The following is a 17,753-nucleotide window of genomic DNA, read 5'->3' as shown; positions in this document are numbered from 1 at the left end:
TAGAGGAGTTTTTGAATATAAAGATAAGAATTTTTTATTGCTTAATGGCTATGGCTTTTGTCATTTTTTACTTGTTGAGTAAGACAAGTCATATCGTTTTATATAAAGCTCAAACTATAAATACAAAATATTTTTTAAATTTAATTTTAATAAGCTGAACAATTAGTTCATTACATTTATGAAATTCATTGAACTGTAACAGTAAATACGACGAATGAAATAAAAAAGTCCTGAATATAATCGATAAATATATATTATACGTATATTTCTTTTTGTATCTTTGTATCTTTTCTTATACTTTCTTAAGAATATTAGTTGAAAATATGTGATGTCAGAAATTAATATCTTAACTGTGTAATAATTATAAACAAGAATTGGAGCAATCGAGGAAAATGGTAGTGGAATATATTACTTGCTTCGATAAAAAACACGTAATTGTGAAATCCCAGATCCAATCAATATTTCTTAGTATGTAGGAAATCTACGTCATTAAAACGAAAGCATCACTCATCTGTATATACTAGGAAAAACAATTCTTATGCTAACGCAAATAATTATTTTAAACTCGAAACATTCCGTTTCATTTTATGCTGCGTTTAAGTTCGTGACCAGTGACATATATCAACAATGGGGCCAACGATCTTCTTGACACTCAATCTTAGTTATTTTCATTCACGGTGCAAAGTCTTCTTATGCTTTATAAGAAAACATGCTCTCCTTCTTTCGTAAACTGATAGCTTCAAAATAAAACTGTTAGCATGCTTTTATAAAGCATTACTGATTTCAAATTTCAAATCGGTATTGAACGACTTCATTAATTTTTATTTTTATGATTTAATATTATATGTACATAGATATCTCGAATCTTAAAAAATCGTGCAATATAATCATATTTTTTCTAATTTTCATTATTTTTTATAAGACGTATAATTTTATTATACATATATGTGTTATAAGAATATTTATTGAGAGATTATATCTTTGCAATTCTATGAAACATTTTCTAAATATTTCACAGAATTAAGGAAATTATAAATTATTAAAAATACAACCCAGTGAGAAATGATCGATTCAACCAATTCGACGTTGAATCGACGTCGATTTAACTATCATTTCTCGCTGGGAGAATTAGTTTGCAAGTATAATTAAAAATTGTGAAATCGGAAGTCGACAGCCAAAGAATCTGTTAAAAAAACTATCCGTTTAGGATATCTTCTACACGTTCTTAGTCCGCGAGATAAATTGCAGACTGATTGATACTCGTTCGCAGACAGTGCAAATAACGAAACGCAGGATTGATGCCGGAAATAAATTACGTGTTATCGAAGTTCGCCGGATCAATTATAAATTACGCGGCGCGTGATAAATATTATCATTTAATGCATTTATAAATGTTTCGAGAATTAATTGTTAGATTCTTGTTTTATACGTACAGGAAGAACTTGTCTGCATACATAGTTAGTCGAACAGATACTGTTGATTGGAAATGATCAACAATATATTTTGAACATGCAGGCAGTTTTCATTTAATAACGTATATGTTATGAGATTTTATGCATTTTTTCTATAAATATTATTGATAACAGACATTTGATATGTTACTTATTTGTTGCACCTTTCGTTGGTAATTGGTTTTATAATGCATATATGGACTCTAGATTACTGAATGAATGATATTAATAGTTTGTGATTAATCAGGATAAATAATGTGTTATTTGAGCAATAATTATTACGAAATACGCTTTATGTCGCGTTTTCAATATTTATTATTGAAGCTGCATTAATCAATCGAAAGTGCATTAAAAATGTAAATGTTAGCGATTAGCGCAAAACTAACAAGTTCGATTTTTCCGATTTTTTTTTTATGAAAAAAGGCGAGACTTGTATACGTTAATAATTTAGCATATTATAATGTACATTTCTTGAACTATGAATAATTTATCTAGTATCTAGTATATAGTAATTTTTATTAATAGTTTCGTCAAAAATATGTATAGCTAGTTTAGGCGATTTTTATACAAAAAAGGACGATGTTACGTCCTTTTTCAGTCGCAATTATGATAGCGCGACACTTTGTAACATATGTGATTATTGGTTTTTAAGTCGATTAAAATCGAAGGTCATACATAAGTAAAATCAAGCGATGCATTGAAAATTGCATTGAAAATCGTTATTTTTCTCGTTTTTCCACGTCTCAGTCATATGTTTAATCATTATCAATTTACTTTCGCTGATATTTATACATATAATTATATATTGCATATAATTACTTATTTTCGTAATACACACATTTAATATAATGTTATACAATTTTTTCTTTCATGATTTTCTATGTTTTTATACATTATAATTAAAAATACCGCAATTATTTTACAGAGACTAAACATATTTTCCTAAAAGAAGATGATCGAGATAATTGATAGATGTTTTTAAAAACATTTCATAAAATTAAAGTCGTATTACAGTAAGCAAAGTATTCAATAGATTATATGTATAAATATACATTTATATATTAACGTGTTAATAAACAGGCATCTGCAGTACCTATTCATGATTAATGTAATATAACAATGTTTTTTTTCAAAAAGTCTGTTCTTTCTTAACATCTAAAATTTCCATGATTTGTCATACCTTAATGATAATTCAGTAGTTTTCTGAATATTGTGCGTCACCCAATTAAGACTCAAAAAATTACGGCGTGCGTGAAGATAAGATGAATCAGACGGTCAAACTATTAAAAACGCTATTTGATCAGTAATAGATGTTGATCATTTTTTATTTAAGTTAATCATTGATTTATTTCTTACTCAGAGCATTCAGTTCATCTTTCTGATAGGTTGTCGTTATACGATATTTATTTCGTCGGCAGTTGAACACAAATTGTGGAAATGTACATATTTCGATATTCTATTGTATATCTTTCTCCGCATCTATGATTGATACACAAGATGACTAAATGTATACACAGTTGCGAGGCAAGAAATTAAGAAATTTGATGAAAATTACATGGTTATCGTTGTTTTTATTTACCGAGTTTTGATAATGTGGGATAGTGATGCGGTGTATAAAAGAGCCATAACACAATACTGATTTCAGTATTGTTTCTACAATGACAAACGGGAAAAGTGAATTCATGATGAAAGAAAGATCTGACGGTGCAATGTTTTCGAATGGAAAGACATCGATGAAAATCGAATGTATGTACAATAAAATATAAGCATCCAATGGCGTATTTATGAGAGAAGGGTTGGGGAGGGTTGTCAAATTTTAGTTTCCCTCGAAATCCGAAGAGTTTAACTGACTAATTGTAAGTTCAATATTTCCACACTTATTAAAATACAATTTTTTATAAAGCAAATCTAAAGCTTAATCTTCTTTGCTTCATGTAAAGTGTAAATTTGGTTTAATATAATCGTTCTCCCAGAATTTCAGCTCTCCTCTGCTCCAAAATAAAATCCTAAATACGCTACTATATAAGTATTCATTTCTCTTACTTGTGTAGCATTATATGTATTATATGTTATTATAATAATATTTGGATGAAACTTGTGAATTTTTATATTATAATTTTTTCCTGTGATTCTTTCTGGTCGACTGATTAGCCATAAAATGTTGCTATTCTCGGCAGAAAATACACACGTCTGCATCACACATGTGTGTATACCATCTCCGGCGCCAGCGAACCGGTATATGATAATCAAATTAGTATGCACTAAACATTAATTTTTAGGCCGAATGCTAATTTTAAATCTTGTTATGCGAAATTCCACACAAGACAGTACAAGTATGTTTAACAGAGTTATACGGATGCAATTATCCTCTCGGAAAATAAGATGACACATATATATATCTCAACCAACATCCTCTAATTTCTTAGACACAATATATCTATTAAAACTTTTTTTCGCTCGAGAATTGATTATTATAAATATACAATCCAGTGGAAAACACGTAGATTTCGCGAGCCAAGCAAATGTTTGCGCTCGTGTTATCTATCATCAGACATTATTCGTTTGGTGATTTATGAACGATAACAAGGAAAGCATTGGAAACTTTTTATCTGATTTCATCCTCCCTCGTATTTGTGGGTGCAGGAGATGATTTTTTCCCGTTGATACACGATATTATACAGATTCTTTCAGGAACCTGTTCCTGAATTATCGCCCCACCGGCGTCAATCGTCTTCTTCGCGCTTTATTTGCCTCGACTACTTTTCTCGCGAATCAGTCAGTTTAGCGATTGTCGCGTATCATTATACACCCGATCGAGGAAGCGTGCCCTAAAGAAGTGTCCTCGAGGTGGTTCATGCGCGGCGGCCAAGAAGACGAATAAATAAGGGGTAGCGCATCGCGAGTTTGCTGTACTTGCACTCCCGATCGCTGCATTTTTGCAACTTCGCTTTCTATTATTCCCCAAGTTGATATTACGTAAACGAAGAAGTGATAGATAAAGATATTTTAATGAAGTCGCCGGTAGAATCTAAAGGCAAGTAGTCGCTAAATTTATTCGCATGTATCTAATCTATCTTAATGTTTTTCAACTTTTTTTGAACAGAATATTGTTGTCCCTCTCTCCCTCTTTCTTTTTATAACAATTAATTAATAACAATTTAATTTATATTAATTATTGATTAAAAGGAATGCATGTATATTTGTGTTCTGGACGGCAGAATAATTTAATTTCTAGCAAATTATTGAAAGATACTTTTATTTAATTACAGCTTTATTTATTATATTGCATTTAATGTTAACTTTTAGCTACGTATTTTGTATTAAGCGTACATATAAATAACGAGACTTTTTATACAGGTCTATTGAATTTTTTTTTTGAGATGCTAACTTCCGCTTTTGCAGCAATTTTTATTTATTGCACTATGAAATAATGAGTTACCCAACAAATTATTATTAAACACACAATATGAAATTGCATACTTCATTCAACATTTTGTATTATTATAAGATAATATTATTTATTTCGATATTCGAAGTAGTTCTTATAATTTATTGAGTAATTGAATCTATAGATTGTAGCAAAATTGAAAGAAAATTACCAATTTTAATTATTTCTTTCTATTACGACATTAACGAATTTATTTGCTAGTATTAATCTAATTCGAATTGAACAATATATTTTAATATTTTCTCAACTGTTTATTTTTATATGTATATAAAAAATTTTTAATTTTATTGTGAACTATATATTATGTAATTATTTTACATAATTATGATGTCTCTTCTGATTGTAAAAAATATAATTTATGATTGCAGTTATTAAAAATGTGTGAATGATACATAATAATTTGCGTATGTACAATATTTCTTCAATTGTGTGTGAATGTAAAATAATTCGATGTTTTAACATTTTATCATGTTCTTACAAATTTTACATCTTTATTCATCATTTTGCTTATTTTATTTAAATTTGCCTTTTTTTCTAAAATAATTTATGTATTTGGTAAAGTTATAACACAAAAAGTTATTGATAAAGTTTCTAATAAATATTAATTGCAATGTGTTTATCATCTTAGGCGTAATTTTAAAAAATACTCTCTTTTTTATCCTAAGGAATTAATATGCAAAAAACAGGTAAAAGAAATATAATTATTATCAGTTTATAGATAACATGATTAACTGCTATATACGTTGACATTCGTACATTTTTTATAATTTTAACTTATTATTTAATAAAATAAATCAATTTTTAAATCATTCAAAATTTCATTTTAAAGGAAATTTTGCTAAGGAAACACTGCTAAGAAAATTTGAGACAAATATCAGACAATTTCGCTAATGCTTGTAAATAAGAGGGGTTTAGGTGGGAAATTCTCAAGTAAATATTTTGACAAGTACATCGGTGAATCATTAGTCGAGCTCGTTCCATCACGTTAAGTTCGCGTTGTCTTCTTGATCGTGTGTAATTTTCAGAAAGATAATTACGACGTGATTAGTTGCGAATGTTATGCAAGTTGAAAGTGTCTAATCAAATATACATTATCATATTTTACTAATCCTACGACGCTCTTTGCAAAGCACGACGATTTATAAGACTGATATATAGTGCCTCGACCGTAAAATACGTTTATTGTAATTAAATTATTTGATTCGCATTTTCTGAGAATATATTACTCCATATTGTAAAAGAGTGATTAATTGTTTGCATGTACAATGATTGTATTGTAAGAAATACACATTAAACGCGCAAAAAGGTTTTTCGCGTAATATATAATGTAACAAATTCTATATGACATATTTTGTGAAAGATTCATTTTTCATACCGGATTATCTTCTAAATCTCTTGTTTCTTTTATTTAATTAAAATGATAATAATATCGTATTGAAGAATAAACGAATGAGTTATATAGCGAATTCGGTTGGATGCATTGAGTACCTATAAAAGTTATCACACACAATTTTATAATAACATAAATTAATTAAAAAAGTAAAATAATTAGTAATAAGAGCTATTATTATCACTATTTATATTGAATAACAATAATAATAGCTCTTACTATTAATTATTTTTTTTTTAATTATACTTGTGTCATTGTGAACTTATATGTGAAAAATCTTTATATGCACTCAATGCGCATTAGTGCATCCAATTAAATTCGTTAATAGTGATATTATAAAAGCGTATAATGCCGAACGAATTTGTGATATAGAAGGATAACATAAATATGTTATTACTACCTTGAAAGTCTTGTCTTAAATAAAAATATTTTCGACATTTTCAAATGTGTAACAATATTGACAGTTTCTTGTGACCGTACGGATATATCGAAGTATCAACGTCATACGAAATTAATTGCGAGAGTGTGGCCGTGATAAATAGCAGGAAAAATGATTCTTGACCGCCTTCTTAATCTGCTTGCGACATATACATCATTTAAGCACAGACGTATGAGTTGTCAGTCAGGTGCATTATCAATTTTAATTCTACGAATCTATACCAGCCACATTTACCACTATGATTTATCGTAATTCAGCTGTGATTGTTTATAGATGAGGAAACAAAATCTGAAAATTCAGGTCCGGCAGATTTCGAACGGGCAATTAAAGCAACAGGTAAGTAAAGATTTTCGTATAATTATGGTAATTCTTAATATTTCGAGATATCATTTTTTTAACATGTTCACCACTGTAATTTTCACTAACTTCGTGGAGAACAAATTGCATATTATATATATATCGGTCTATTTTTTTCTACAATTTTTGACGAATGTTTACATTGCAATTGATTGAGTCGCTATTTTGGCGATATATACATATTGTAAATATTAATATTGTAAATATTAATTGATATGGGAGATATTATATTATAGGTGACAAATTATAAAATGATCCATCACATATCAATATGTCATTCATGATTATTTCGAACAATGTGTTGAACAGAACTAATTTAATTATTTAATTGCATTAATATATGTCTACTTTTGTTACAGGCTATGGAAAATTTAATTACTTATTTTTATTGGCGATGCTCCCGGCCAGTTTCGCCAGTATCTTCTCATCTTCGGTGATGTCCTACGTCTTACCATCCGCAGAATGTGATCTTCAACTAACTATGTTCGACAAAGGACTGCTAAACTCGATGACGTTCGCAGGTGGTATTTTCAATCCGCTTAACAATTGCATAACAACGGTTCATTACAGATGCGAGGGAGCTCGATGAGAGCCCTAGAACGCCAGAGTTTAGCACACTTAGAGTGTATGATTATCGTGCGGTGTACACTGCTGGTTTGTTGTAGGCAATAGTGAGGGCAAACACAAACCCACGGTAAATACCGTATCATTTTATTTCTTGTCGCATGCGAATTCCGATTGGAATTCCGAAATATTTTCGCTCGATTTTTTTCGCTTACGATTGCTTACGATTCGCGCGAGCAGCGCTTGTCCAGTGGCGGATTAAAGCCCTTCATATGGGCTTCATGATACAGCCATTCCTGGGAGCTCTCCTTGCTTGCAGTAACCTTGAAAGAACTCGATGACAATGCTTCCTATTTTGCATTGCTATTTATCTTATTAATAAAAATAGGATAACGCAAGAGTTTATTTTAAATAGAAGGATTTATTTATCAAGAGAAAAAAGAGAAATTAAACATATATATATATCTACACATATTCTTGTTTGTTACTAATAAATGTTATTAATACATTTGTAAAATTTATTTAAAAAATTTAGAAAATATATAGAATGAGACTGTGAGATTGGAAAGCAGAATATTTACATAAATATCTTTTTTGAAATTGAGAATATGCAAATGTGAGTTGCAGTTTAAATAGTAATTAATTTTGCACTTATCAGAGAATATATAGAACTCACAGACTTTGGAATGCATAGTTATATTTATATTATGTAAATGTGCATCTCGCATCTCTCGATTCCCGATTATAGAATTTCGTATAAAACAGAAAAGTCAAACATCTTTAAATTAAAATTCTCAGCTTAGAGGTTCCTAGGTGTGTACTTATCGAATAATCCGACATTGATCTTGTCGTAAGTTTGTAGGATATTACAAATACAGAAATAATATTGCTTAAAAAAATAATGCATTTTATATAAATGTTCAATTTTAACTGTACATTATCTCTTTCATTTTTTGTTTTAAGATTCAATTTCTGGCGGAAGTATATACTTGTAAAGGCAGAAATGACTAATTTGTCGATTTGTTTCAGGAATGATTAGCACAGCATTTTTCTGGGGTTGTATGGCAGACACATTCGGCCGTAGAAAACTAATGTTCTATGGTTACTTGGTTACCGGTCTATTAAGTCTAGCAACATGTTTTTCGCACTCCTCTTCACTTTTAATATTGTTTAAATTTTTCGACGGTGTTATGTAAGTTGGAATCGATAATTGTTGCGATCACATAGATGTTATATTCCATATATACAATGTATAAATAAACAGTAATTAAGTAATTATTTATTATTAATTATATATTATTAACTATCACTGACTATAATATTGTATTTATATTCTGTTATAACTAAATTTGAATATTTGATAAATTTCTTATATTTAATAAATATTCTATATTTATTCGCTCTTACTTTTCCAATCTGATTATGAAAAATTAATATTATAATTACATTTATGCACGCTCACATATACATCGCACACATCAATATATATATAGAAAGTAGAATAAAATTATATAAAATTACATTTTATACATAATATAGAAAGTAGAACAAAATAGAATAAATTATGCAACACAAAAGTTAACATTTTAATCAATTGTAGTATATCTGGCCCATACGCAGCACTTATGTCATACTTAGCAGAAATACATGACGAAGTTCATCGATCGCGTTCATACATGTGGCTTGGCGTGTTCTTTTCGCTTGGAAATATTTTCCTGCCATGTAAGTACAACCTTGACATACCTTATCTGAAAATCAACAAAGGGTTCAATTATACGACGACTTTTAAGCCTGCAATGCGTATAATTATAATCTTGTACATTGTAAAATTTATTTAGTACTACAAGAATAATTAAAATTGATCTAAAAAGTTAACAAAAATAATAAAAGACGTGCAGTTTTATTTTTTATAAATGTGCAAATATTTTGTAATAAATAAATTTGTATAAAATAAAATATAATTTTTTTCTTCTAGGTGTAGCGTGGCTTATACTACCTCAGAAATGGGACATTACATTTTTTAACCAAACTATAAACATTAATTCGTGGAGAGTATTTTTAGCGATCTGTTCATTACCGGAATTTCTAGCATGCGCTGCTATTTTCGCTTTCCCAGAGAGTCCGCGTTTTCTTATCCTGAAAGGCCGACACGATGAAGCAATGAATGTCTTCAAAAAAATCTACTCACTCAATACTGGAAAAGATCCCGATACATATCCGGTAATTATGTATAACAATATATTTTATTCAAAAGTAATAATGTATTTAGATATTTTATTCTAACTTGAAAAATTGAAAAAAGTTTTGAAAATAATGAATACATTTTAAAATGTAATACCGATTAAAATCAGCATAAAATTAAACTCCTTGATTGAACTGTTCATTTATTGCCAGGAATAACTTTGCATCAGTAATCGAGTAGCGAATAAAATGTGATGTAATTTATAAAAATGTTAATCTTAAAATTACTTCGATAGTATATTATATAAAATATGTATGATAATTACGCATTGCGTTTGTGAGATCATTAAATTTATTAATAGTAATGCTGCCAAGTTTGTAAATGATGCCATTTAAATGACAGATAAAATCTCTCGAGAATGAATATTCCGTCAAACCTTCTGAGGAATGTATACAGGACAAGTTGTGCAGCAGCTTCAGACAGATGAAGCCTCTCTTCTTGCCACCCAATATCTTCAAATTAATACTTATATCGACGATACAGCTGGGAGCAACATTAGGGTTGGTTTAATTTTTCTTTCTTTCTCTTTTTAAATTTTAAATTAAAAAAAATACAATTTATAAGATTCCAAATTGCAACTGTGCAGTTCGAACTCGCTGCGACTTTGGATGCCACAGTTGTTTGTAATGATTGAGAGTTACAAGAGAAATCTTATGAAGAATGATAGTCATATATCAGGTGTGCAGCCTTCATTTTGTTATATGTTAGTCCAAGAAGAATCGTATCTTAATTCCACTCGATATGTCAATAAGATGATGAATAATGACACATTTACATGCGTTCCGGTAAGCTGTTTTTCTGATGTGGATAATCTTTGATCAGTTTATGGAAAGTGAATCTGAGAAATATCAATTATATGTATATGCATATCAATTTCAGGCGGAGTTAAATGCTCAAGTTTTCATTAATTCCATCGTTATCGCCGTTACAGGTGTAATTGGTTATACTTTGGCTGGTACTTTGATTAGCGTAATTGGAAAAAAGAAACTGATGAGTAAGATATCGATGCAATAATTAGTAATAAATGGATAATGACTTTATTCATGAAATCAGCTGAGAAAGATAATGTTTACGATATTGTAATTTTCCGATCTACAAAATCTATATAATTATCTGTAATTATACTATAATTGTCATATACTGTTCCAGTAAGTTGTTTTATCATTGCTGCTGCCTGTTGTGGTTCGCTTTATTGGGCCGAAGATACTAGTGGCATTCTCGGATTATCCTCGGTATTCGTCGCTATGTCGAGTATAGGTGGTGCGACTGTTATAAATGTCATCGTTGACAATTTTCCTACATGTTTAAGGTATGGCAGTAATTTAAAACATTATACAAATTAATTTAAATTTAAATTTAAAAAATTAATTTAAAATTTTAAATGAATGAATGAATCGTTATTTATTAATATTTATAATATTTTTGATATTGATATTTATAATATTTCTGATATTGATTTTTATAATATTATTTTGTACCACAAACAGAACAATGGCAGTTAGCATAACCATGATGATGGGAAGATTAGGTGCAGTGATAGGCAATTTATTATTCCCTGTTTTATTCAATTTATCATGCCTAGAACCATTTATTATGATTGGTTTGATTTGTTTCGGTAAGAAAAACAGATTGTATATAGATTATCGTTTTTTTTTGTGTCTACTTAAATATAATTGTATATGAAAGATTTTTTAAACATATGTTTGAAATTGTTCTAGTGTGCGCATTTTTGGTTGTTATGCTACCCCATAAGAAAAAATGCAACGACAAAACAAAGGATATTGTTTAATCTTTTCAGATATATTCTGTATCTGTATATTTCATTTCTTCTCATAAAGTCGATATGTAAATATATTTTTGTTATTATATATTTTAATAACTATTGTTATTATTATTTTTAAGATCTATTTCTTACTATATATTTTTTATACATCATGTCATGAGTAAATTGTACAATCGCACAGTGTATATATGCATACATTTATATTATACTATACATTTATATTAAAAAATGTATTTTCAAAAAATCTGCGGCATTAAATATATATCAGAATCAATCTCAATAATATTTATCATAATTTTTTGTTATATGTAAACATTACAAAGTAAACAAATGTAAGCGTAACAAAGATAAAATAAAGAACTAAAATATAAAATAAATATGAAATATGAATAGCACAATGTATAAAAAATGTAATAAAATTGTATTATTACTAATATCTATCTTTATTCTATATTGCTTGCAATGCAGGATATAAAGACATGCAGCAAAATTTATTTATTTGAATTGAAGATCGAAGGAATAAAACAATATTACAAATTATTGTTTTATCTTTACAATAACTGTTTTTTTTTAATAACTAGAACAATACAGGCGTGCGCTTTGCGTAATAATCCGACCTCGTTATTTTTTTGAGATCGTTCTTGTGATGCGATCAGTATGGGGTAGACGTATGCACATAATATTGCATTTAGCCTTGTAGGCAGTTTTGCCCCACTACCAGAGTATCACTGGGGGCTCAATATTATATTACGATGAAACGTTCTCTACTCTCGTGATTTGAGTTTTATCGGCTCTTCATGATTTGAAAGAGATATACGTTTACACGAAAAAATATTAATTATGTTTACAGGACAATAACAAAATATTTAAGATATTAGACAACAGAAGCGCGTACTGTGCGCGCGCTATTGTCTGGTTTCATTTTATGATTTTATATAATGATTTAATTTAATTTTATTTTATTTTATTTCAATACTTCGATATAAATTGAATTTAATCAGTTACAACATGCCTTTTTTAGAAAGGTAGGTTTAAATTAAAATATATTTTGCATCCAATTTTGAATTTTTAAATATAATTTAAGAACAATTTAAATATAATTTGTTTGTCATTTTGAATTAAAATTGTGAAGTAATATATGACTCATTATAAGTCGAATGATACAGAAATGACTGAAAACTATGAAACATGGATTATTTATTAATTAATAATTAATAATTTTTTAAAATATTAATTATTTTCAGCTCTATCACAATTTGAATATCAATTATTTTCAGCTCTGTCACAATTTACATAATAAATTGTATATTTAATTTATAATATAAAAACGCGTTATTATTAATTGTGCATATAATTATTAATTGTGTAAATAATAAGATAATTGTATAACTTATTTTTATAATGTTGATTATATTTTATTTTCTTATAGTCTATCTATTTTAACTGATAGTTTGGTTTTACATTTTTTAAGTAAACCAAAGTTATATTATAAAATAATGTAAGATATAAATTATATTTTTAAGAATAATTAATAAATAATTTATTCTATCATCTATATCTATCATCATGGGTATATGTATACTATATTTTATTATAATGTGACATATAATAAATATATTCTTTTTTCTTATAATTTTACCAATTTTTATTTATTGTTCGTGATAATATTTGAAATATATTTGTGTTTTAACTTGGCATCTAAAATTGGATTCTCGGTCGGCCTGTTATGCTCGTGCGCAATGTTACAGCTTGCTTTTACCTGCTCTCCGATCGTGCGCAATGTTACAGCTTGCTTTTACCAGCTCTCCGACGTGCGACGTGCCAGTGTCGATACAACAGTGGTGAAGTGATGGTCTGTGATCGGGTTCGAGCGACCCGACGTGATGTGAAGAACTGAATTGGAGTCTTGCTAGCTTTAGCTAGGTCCGCAGGTAGTTGCACGCGTTTGTCGGGAAGACATCATGGAAGAAGTCTTTCAGAACGGAAATTATCAGAGGGAGGCTAACGCCAACAACATGACTGCCGTGGAGACGCGAAAAGAGGTAAAGAGAATTCCGGAGCTTGTTTTCCATATTCGTCTGACAAATCGATACATCGCTCTTCGCCTTTCCAAAGTCGTGTCGCGTCCCACGTTTGTCGTTGTATTAGAGTCGTCGTACGACTCCAAAAATTCGGAAGGAAATGCGTGCTTCCGGATTAGACGAAAACATATTAATTGATTGATTAATTTTTTAATTAAATTTGCGAATTGTTTAATTAAGGCGAATGTATGTCGCGCAGTGATCATCAGAGTACTGCGCAGCGTGTCTCTCAATCGGTGTCACTGACTTGCTTCGTGATGTATATGTATATCTACACATACATATCGCACACGTATAAATATATATATATATATTTCTTTCTCAATATATTCGTTCTTGGTGTAAGTACAACTGTTGTCTATCAATGTGTACACTATATTGTATCTTTGAAACCGCGGCATCCTGTACGAATGATAACGAAATAAGAGACAAGGAATAAGCATGTCTTTCAAACTACGTAAATATTTGTGTGTTGGAAATTGAATTTACATTATAATCTAAATTCCAGGACTGTTTGCTGGACCATATGGAAATATCAGTAGTGGAAGCTGAAAAAAGAGCAAACAAGGCACTTAATCTAAGAGAATTCTACACGGTATATCTCATTGAAACTAAGTGAGTAAAGAAATAAAAATATAAAATGCATACATAACATTTTATTGCAAATTAGGATTATATAATTATATTTAAGCATATTGTTGTTATGTGTATTACATATATTATTTATTTATTTTTTTTAACAGAATCACTGATCCAGATTTCAAACACGCGTTAACTAGGGTAAGCTCATTATGGCGACGATATACCGAATTTGAATTGCTCCGCGCTTATTTGGAAATTTCTTACCCTTATATTGTGTTACCACCATTACCGGAGAAGAAAGTTCTCTACGCGTGGCAAAAAGTGACGACTGATACATTTGATCCCGACTTTGTCGATCGTAGAAGAGCTGGTCTTGAGGTACGTCATTTTTGGACTTATATATATTTCCAACAACTGTAATAAGAATATTAATCAGAAAAATGTTTTTGTATAGAATTTTCTTATAAGAGTGGCGTCGCATCCTATTCTTTCGCGCGATGAGCATTTCATGGGATTTCTCCAGCAGAGGGACGATTGGAGAGAAAGCGTTAAAGAAACAGGTATTTTATTGTTACGAATTATATTAAAACTTATATCTAATGCTATTTATTGTTTTTGCACAGGGTATCTGCAAATTGCAGAATCGAAACTGAAAGCGCTTAGTGTAGCTGTGCGTTTGAGAAAACCGGATAAACGATTCGAAACTATAAAAAACTACGGAATTGAGCTGCAGGTATGCATTGCAAATGAAAATAATATCTGTTTACGCAATTATATAATATCGTTGTACACAACCTTGCAGAATAATTTGTGCAATCTTCTGCGAGTGCGTGCACGTCTCGTGGAAAAGCAACATAGTCTGTACAAATTGCACGCGAATTACGGGCGCGTCTTCAGCGAATGGAGCGCGATAGAAAGAGAGATGGGCGATGGATTGCAGGTATTTTTCGCTGCATTACAGAAGCGACATTATGATTGTAGCCGCGTTGATAAACACGGAATTCTCGATTTATTAACGTTGCGACTGTAAGAATAACGCGACTCGATAAAAGAAAAGAAAAAAAGATTAAAAATAAAAAGTATAAAAATTGCAAAACACCACATTACAGCCTGTTTTCTTAGAAATCGGGACACTACTTGGACTCATTAGCGGCAACGATAGATACCACTCTCGAGGAGGAAGAGCTCATAGCCGATCAGCTGAAGGAGTGGTTGTTCGGTGCATCGGCGTTGCAGGCTGTAGTTAGACGAAGAGAAGCTCTGCAACTTGCAAAAGATGAGGCACACGATGCCTTGACTGCCACGTTCGAACAGAAGGAAAAAGTTATGCAAGGTATTGGGAAATACGTGGGTTTGAAATAGAGTTAGAATTTTATTTTCTTTTTTTTGTATAAAAACTATAAAGTTTCTTACGTTCAAGGTAAAGCCGGTCTGATGTCACGCTTATTCGGCTCCGTAGACACGGAGGAAGTTCGCGAGCTGAAAATTCTTCAGCTGGAACAGCGAATCGCGCAGCATGATGAGACTGTAAAACAAGTGGACGAAGATTTAAAGTAAGAGATAGATTCTTGATGAGCGTTATCCTGTTTGGTACTTGTAATTTCAATAAATCACTGATCCCTCTATTAGGTCTTTCTCCATTAAAGCCATGATGGATATTGAGAGATTCCAACATCAGAAGGTTGTTGATCTGAAAGAGATTTTGGCCGCTTACTGCGTCTTGCAATTTAAATTAGCTAGGAAGGTCGATATAAATAATATTTTTTTCCTCGTTTTACTTTGCGCGTTGATTTTTGTGACAGTTATGTTTTTCATTAATACAGGGTCTCCAAGCTTGGCAGCACATCAAAGGATGTCTCGAAAGTATGCCGTAAACGTATTTATGGCGAAGCAGACTGTCAGAACAATAATCGTTCCCGTGTCTTTCGATATACATTCCTGCATCTGTAAGTTCACTCATGCCCTACGCTTATTATCATATCGATGTATATGATGGTTATTATTTAATGTCTTAGATTTATGTATAGGTAATATTATGTACGTATGTAATTCATGTTGGATATACGTATATATATAAATATGTCTCGAAACACATTATTTAAATATTTATATGTATTTAATACACCGCTTATGTGCGGGCACGAATAATCAATTACAATCAATGATGCGCGAAAAAGAGATTGTACTTAATCGTGTATACATCAAACCAAAATGCGATACGAACATTTCTCGCATTTGATGAAATGTGCTATGTGCAAACGATGACAGATGTTATCGTAATGTCGGTGTAATTTTATAAACACCTCATTTCTTTTTCTGTGTTGAATAAGAAATACTTTGAGTAATTATATATTTTCGCTTTAAATTCAATTTAATCTTTTCATGCAAAAATTAAATTCATTTTTGAATAAATTTATAATATATTTGTTATTATTGAAAATCAATGTCTATATCAATACAAATTAAGTGTATTTGTTACTATTAAAGTATTTATTATGTACATTATTTCATCTATGGCATATATTATTATTCTTATTATTAGATATTGTTTGGCGTTTACGATACGAATCATTTTTGTTTAAAAAAAAATTCTTATATGAAATATGATCTCTTATATACATTATAAATTTAATTTTATTTGCTATATATATCTTTGTTTTAAATTTTAAATGTATAAATGTATTTATTATTTATAATATTATATATAGATAAGTATATAATTATTTCTTCTAGCATTTAAATACTCGAAAAAGTATACAATCTATATATACTTATTTTATATTTATTTTCAGTATAGGCACGGTTATATATTGTTATACATTTTTATACATAAATTTAGCTTTGTGTTTTGAACAGATAATTAAATACATACATTTTATCTGTATTTTTATTATTGAAAAGCATATATATATATATATATATATATATATATATGTATATATATTATAATTCTTTCCTTATTTTTTCTAAAAATATTAAAAAAAAATTTTTTTTATATGGTATAAATTTATGCGGAGACTTTAAAAAATGCAATCGAAGGAAGAACATCACATAAAGAATAAACTCTGTATTACGATTTTATCTACATAATTGTATTAGTCAATTGATATGCATTGTGTACGTTATTTTCTTTCAACGTTGCAGAAGCATAATGTGTATTTTGTATTTTCTACAGGAATAATAGAGAGATGCACTCTATAGAATATATTTTCTATTCACGTGAATTATTTTATATTTATTTTATTTAGAGGCACAATATTATATTGTTATATAACTAGACATTTTATACATATATTTGACTTTATGTTATGAACAAATACTAAAATATTGTATATATAATTTTATTTATATTTCTATGTCTATTTGTAGGCATAGCGCTTACTCTAATTTTTTTCTAGTAAAAAATATGTTTTTTC

The 17,753-nt window shown here is 29.4% G+C and overlaps 2 protein-coding genes and 1 long non-coding RNA gene across 7 annotated transcripts; 2 read left to right on the top strand and 1 right to left on the bottom strand.

The window, feature by feature from the left end:
- Positions 1–5,759: 5,759 nt before the first annotated feature.
- LOC114928005 (synaptic vesicle glycoprotein 2B) lies at positions 5,760–11,957 on the top strand. 5 transcript variants are annotated; one of them, XM_029299086.2, is made up of 13 exons: positions 5,760–6,067; positions 6,754–6,915; positions 7,002–7,064; positions 7,445–7,606; positions 8,679–8,841; positions 9,250–9,371; positions 9,625–9,869; positions 10,234–10,391; positions 10,478–10,676; positions 10,771–10,885; positions 11,041–11,200; positions 11,379–11,506; positions 11,610–11,957. In XM_029299086.2, exons 2-13 carry the CDS (start codon positions 6,840–6,842, stop codon positions 11,678–11,680), a joined length of 1,662 nt encoding a protein of 553 aa, XP_029154919.1. In that variant the 5' UTR covers positions 5,760–6,067; positions 6,754–6,839; the 3' UTR covers positions 11,681–11,957. The 5 variants fall into 5 exon arrangements, with proteins under 5 accessions (XP_029154919.1, XP_029154917.1, XP_029154918.1 ...); XM_029299084.2 differs by having other exon boundaries at positions 5,760–6,083; XM_029299085.2 differs by having other exon boundaries at positions 5,760–6,083; positions 6,662–6,915.
- On the bottom strand, positions 9,244–14,146 carry LOC146724721 (uncharacterized). Its single transcript, XR_014926555.1, has 2 exons — positions 13,434–14,146; positions 9,244–9,397 (listed from the first exon to the last, which is right to left on the bottom strand). It is a non-coding gene; the product is annotated as an uncharacterized LOC146724721 (long non-coding RNA).
- LOC114928006 (sorting nexin-4) lies at positions 13,474–16,842 on the top strand. The gene is made up of 10 exons (XM_029299089.2): positions 13,474–13,716; positions 14,264–14,370; positions 14,499–14,715; positions 14,792–14,897; positions 14,961–15,070; positions 15,140–15,277; positions 15,460–15,670; positions 15,758–15,890; positions 15,967–16,081; positions 16,161–16,842. The coding sequence occupies exons 1-10, from the start codon at positions 13,636–13,638 to the stop codon at positions 16,209–16,211; spliced, it is 1,269 nt and encodes a 422-aa protein (XP_029154922.1). The 5' UTR covers positions 13,474–13,635; the 3' UTR covers positions 16,212–16,842.
- The last annotated feature ends 911 nt before the right edge of the window (positions 16,843–17,753 follow it).

Source organism: Nylanderia fulva, unplaced genomic scaffold (genome assembly GCF_048542155.1).
Source record: "Nylanderia fulva isolate GAGA-0341 unplaced genomic scaffold, ASM4854215v1 Scaffold12, whole genome shotgun sequence".
NCBI lineage: Eukaryota > Metazoa > Arthropoda > Insecta > Hymenoptera > Formicidae > Nylanderia > Nylanderia fulva.
The sequence above is the reverse complement of the archived record's forward strand: the minus strand, read 5'-3'. Positions and strand labels throughout refer to the sequence as shown.

Bases quoted from the DNA above. Each gene is read 5' to 3' on its own strand.
- LOC114928005 (XM_029299086.2), top strand. From the start codon at position 6,840: ATGATTCTTGACCGCCTTCTTAATCTGCTTGCGACATATACATCATTT. The intron at 7,065-7,444 runs GTAAGTAAAGAT...CTTTTGTTACAG, and splicing joins ACGGGCAATTAAAGCAACAG to GCTATGGAAAATTTAATTAC. The intron at 9,372-9,624 runs GTAAGTACAACC...TTTTTCTTCTAG, and splicing joins TGGAAATATTTTCCTGCCAT to GTGTAGCGTGGCTTATACTA.
- LOC114928006 (XM_029299089.2), top strand. From the start codon at position 13,636: ATGGAAGAAGTCTTTCAGAACGGAAATTATCAGAGGGAGGCTAACGCC. The intron at 15,071-15,139 runs GTATGCATTGCA...ACAACCTTGCAG, and splicing joins ACTACGGAATTGAGCTGCAG to AATAATTTGTGCAATCTTCT. The intron at 15,891-15,966 runs GTAAGAGATAGA...TCCCTCTATTAG, and splicing joins CAAGTGGACGAAGATTTAAA to GTCTTTCTCCATTAAAGCCA.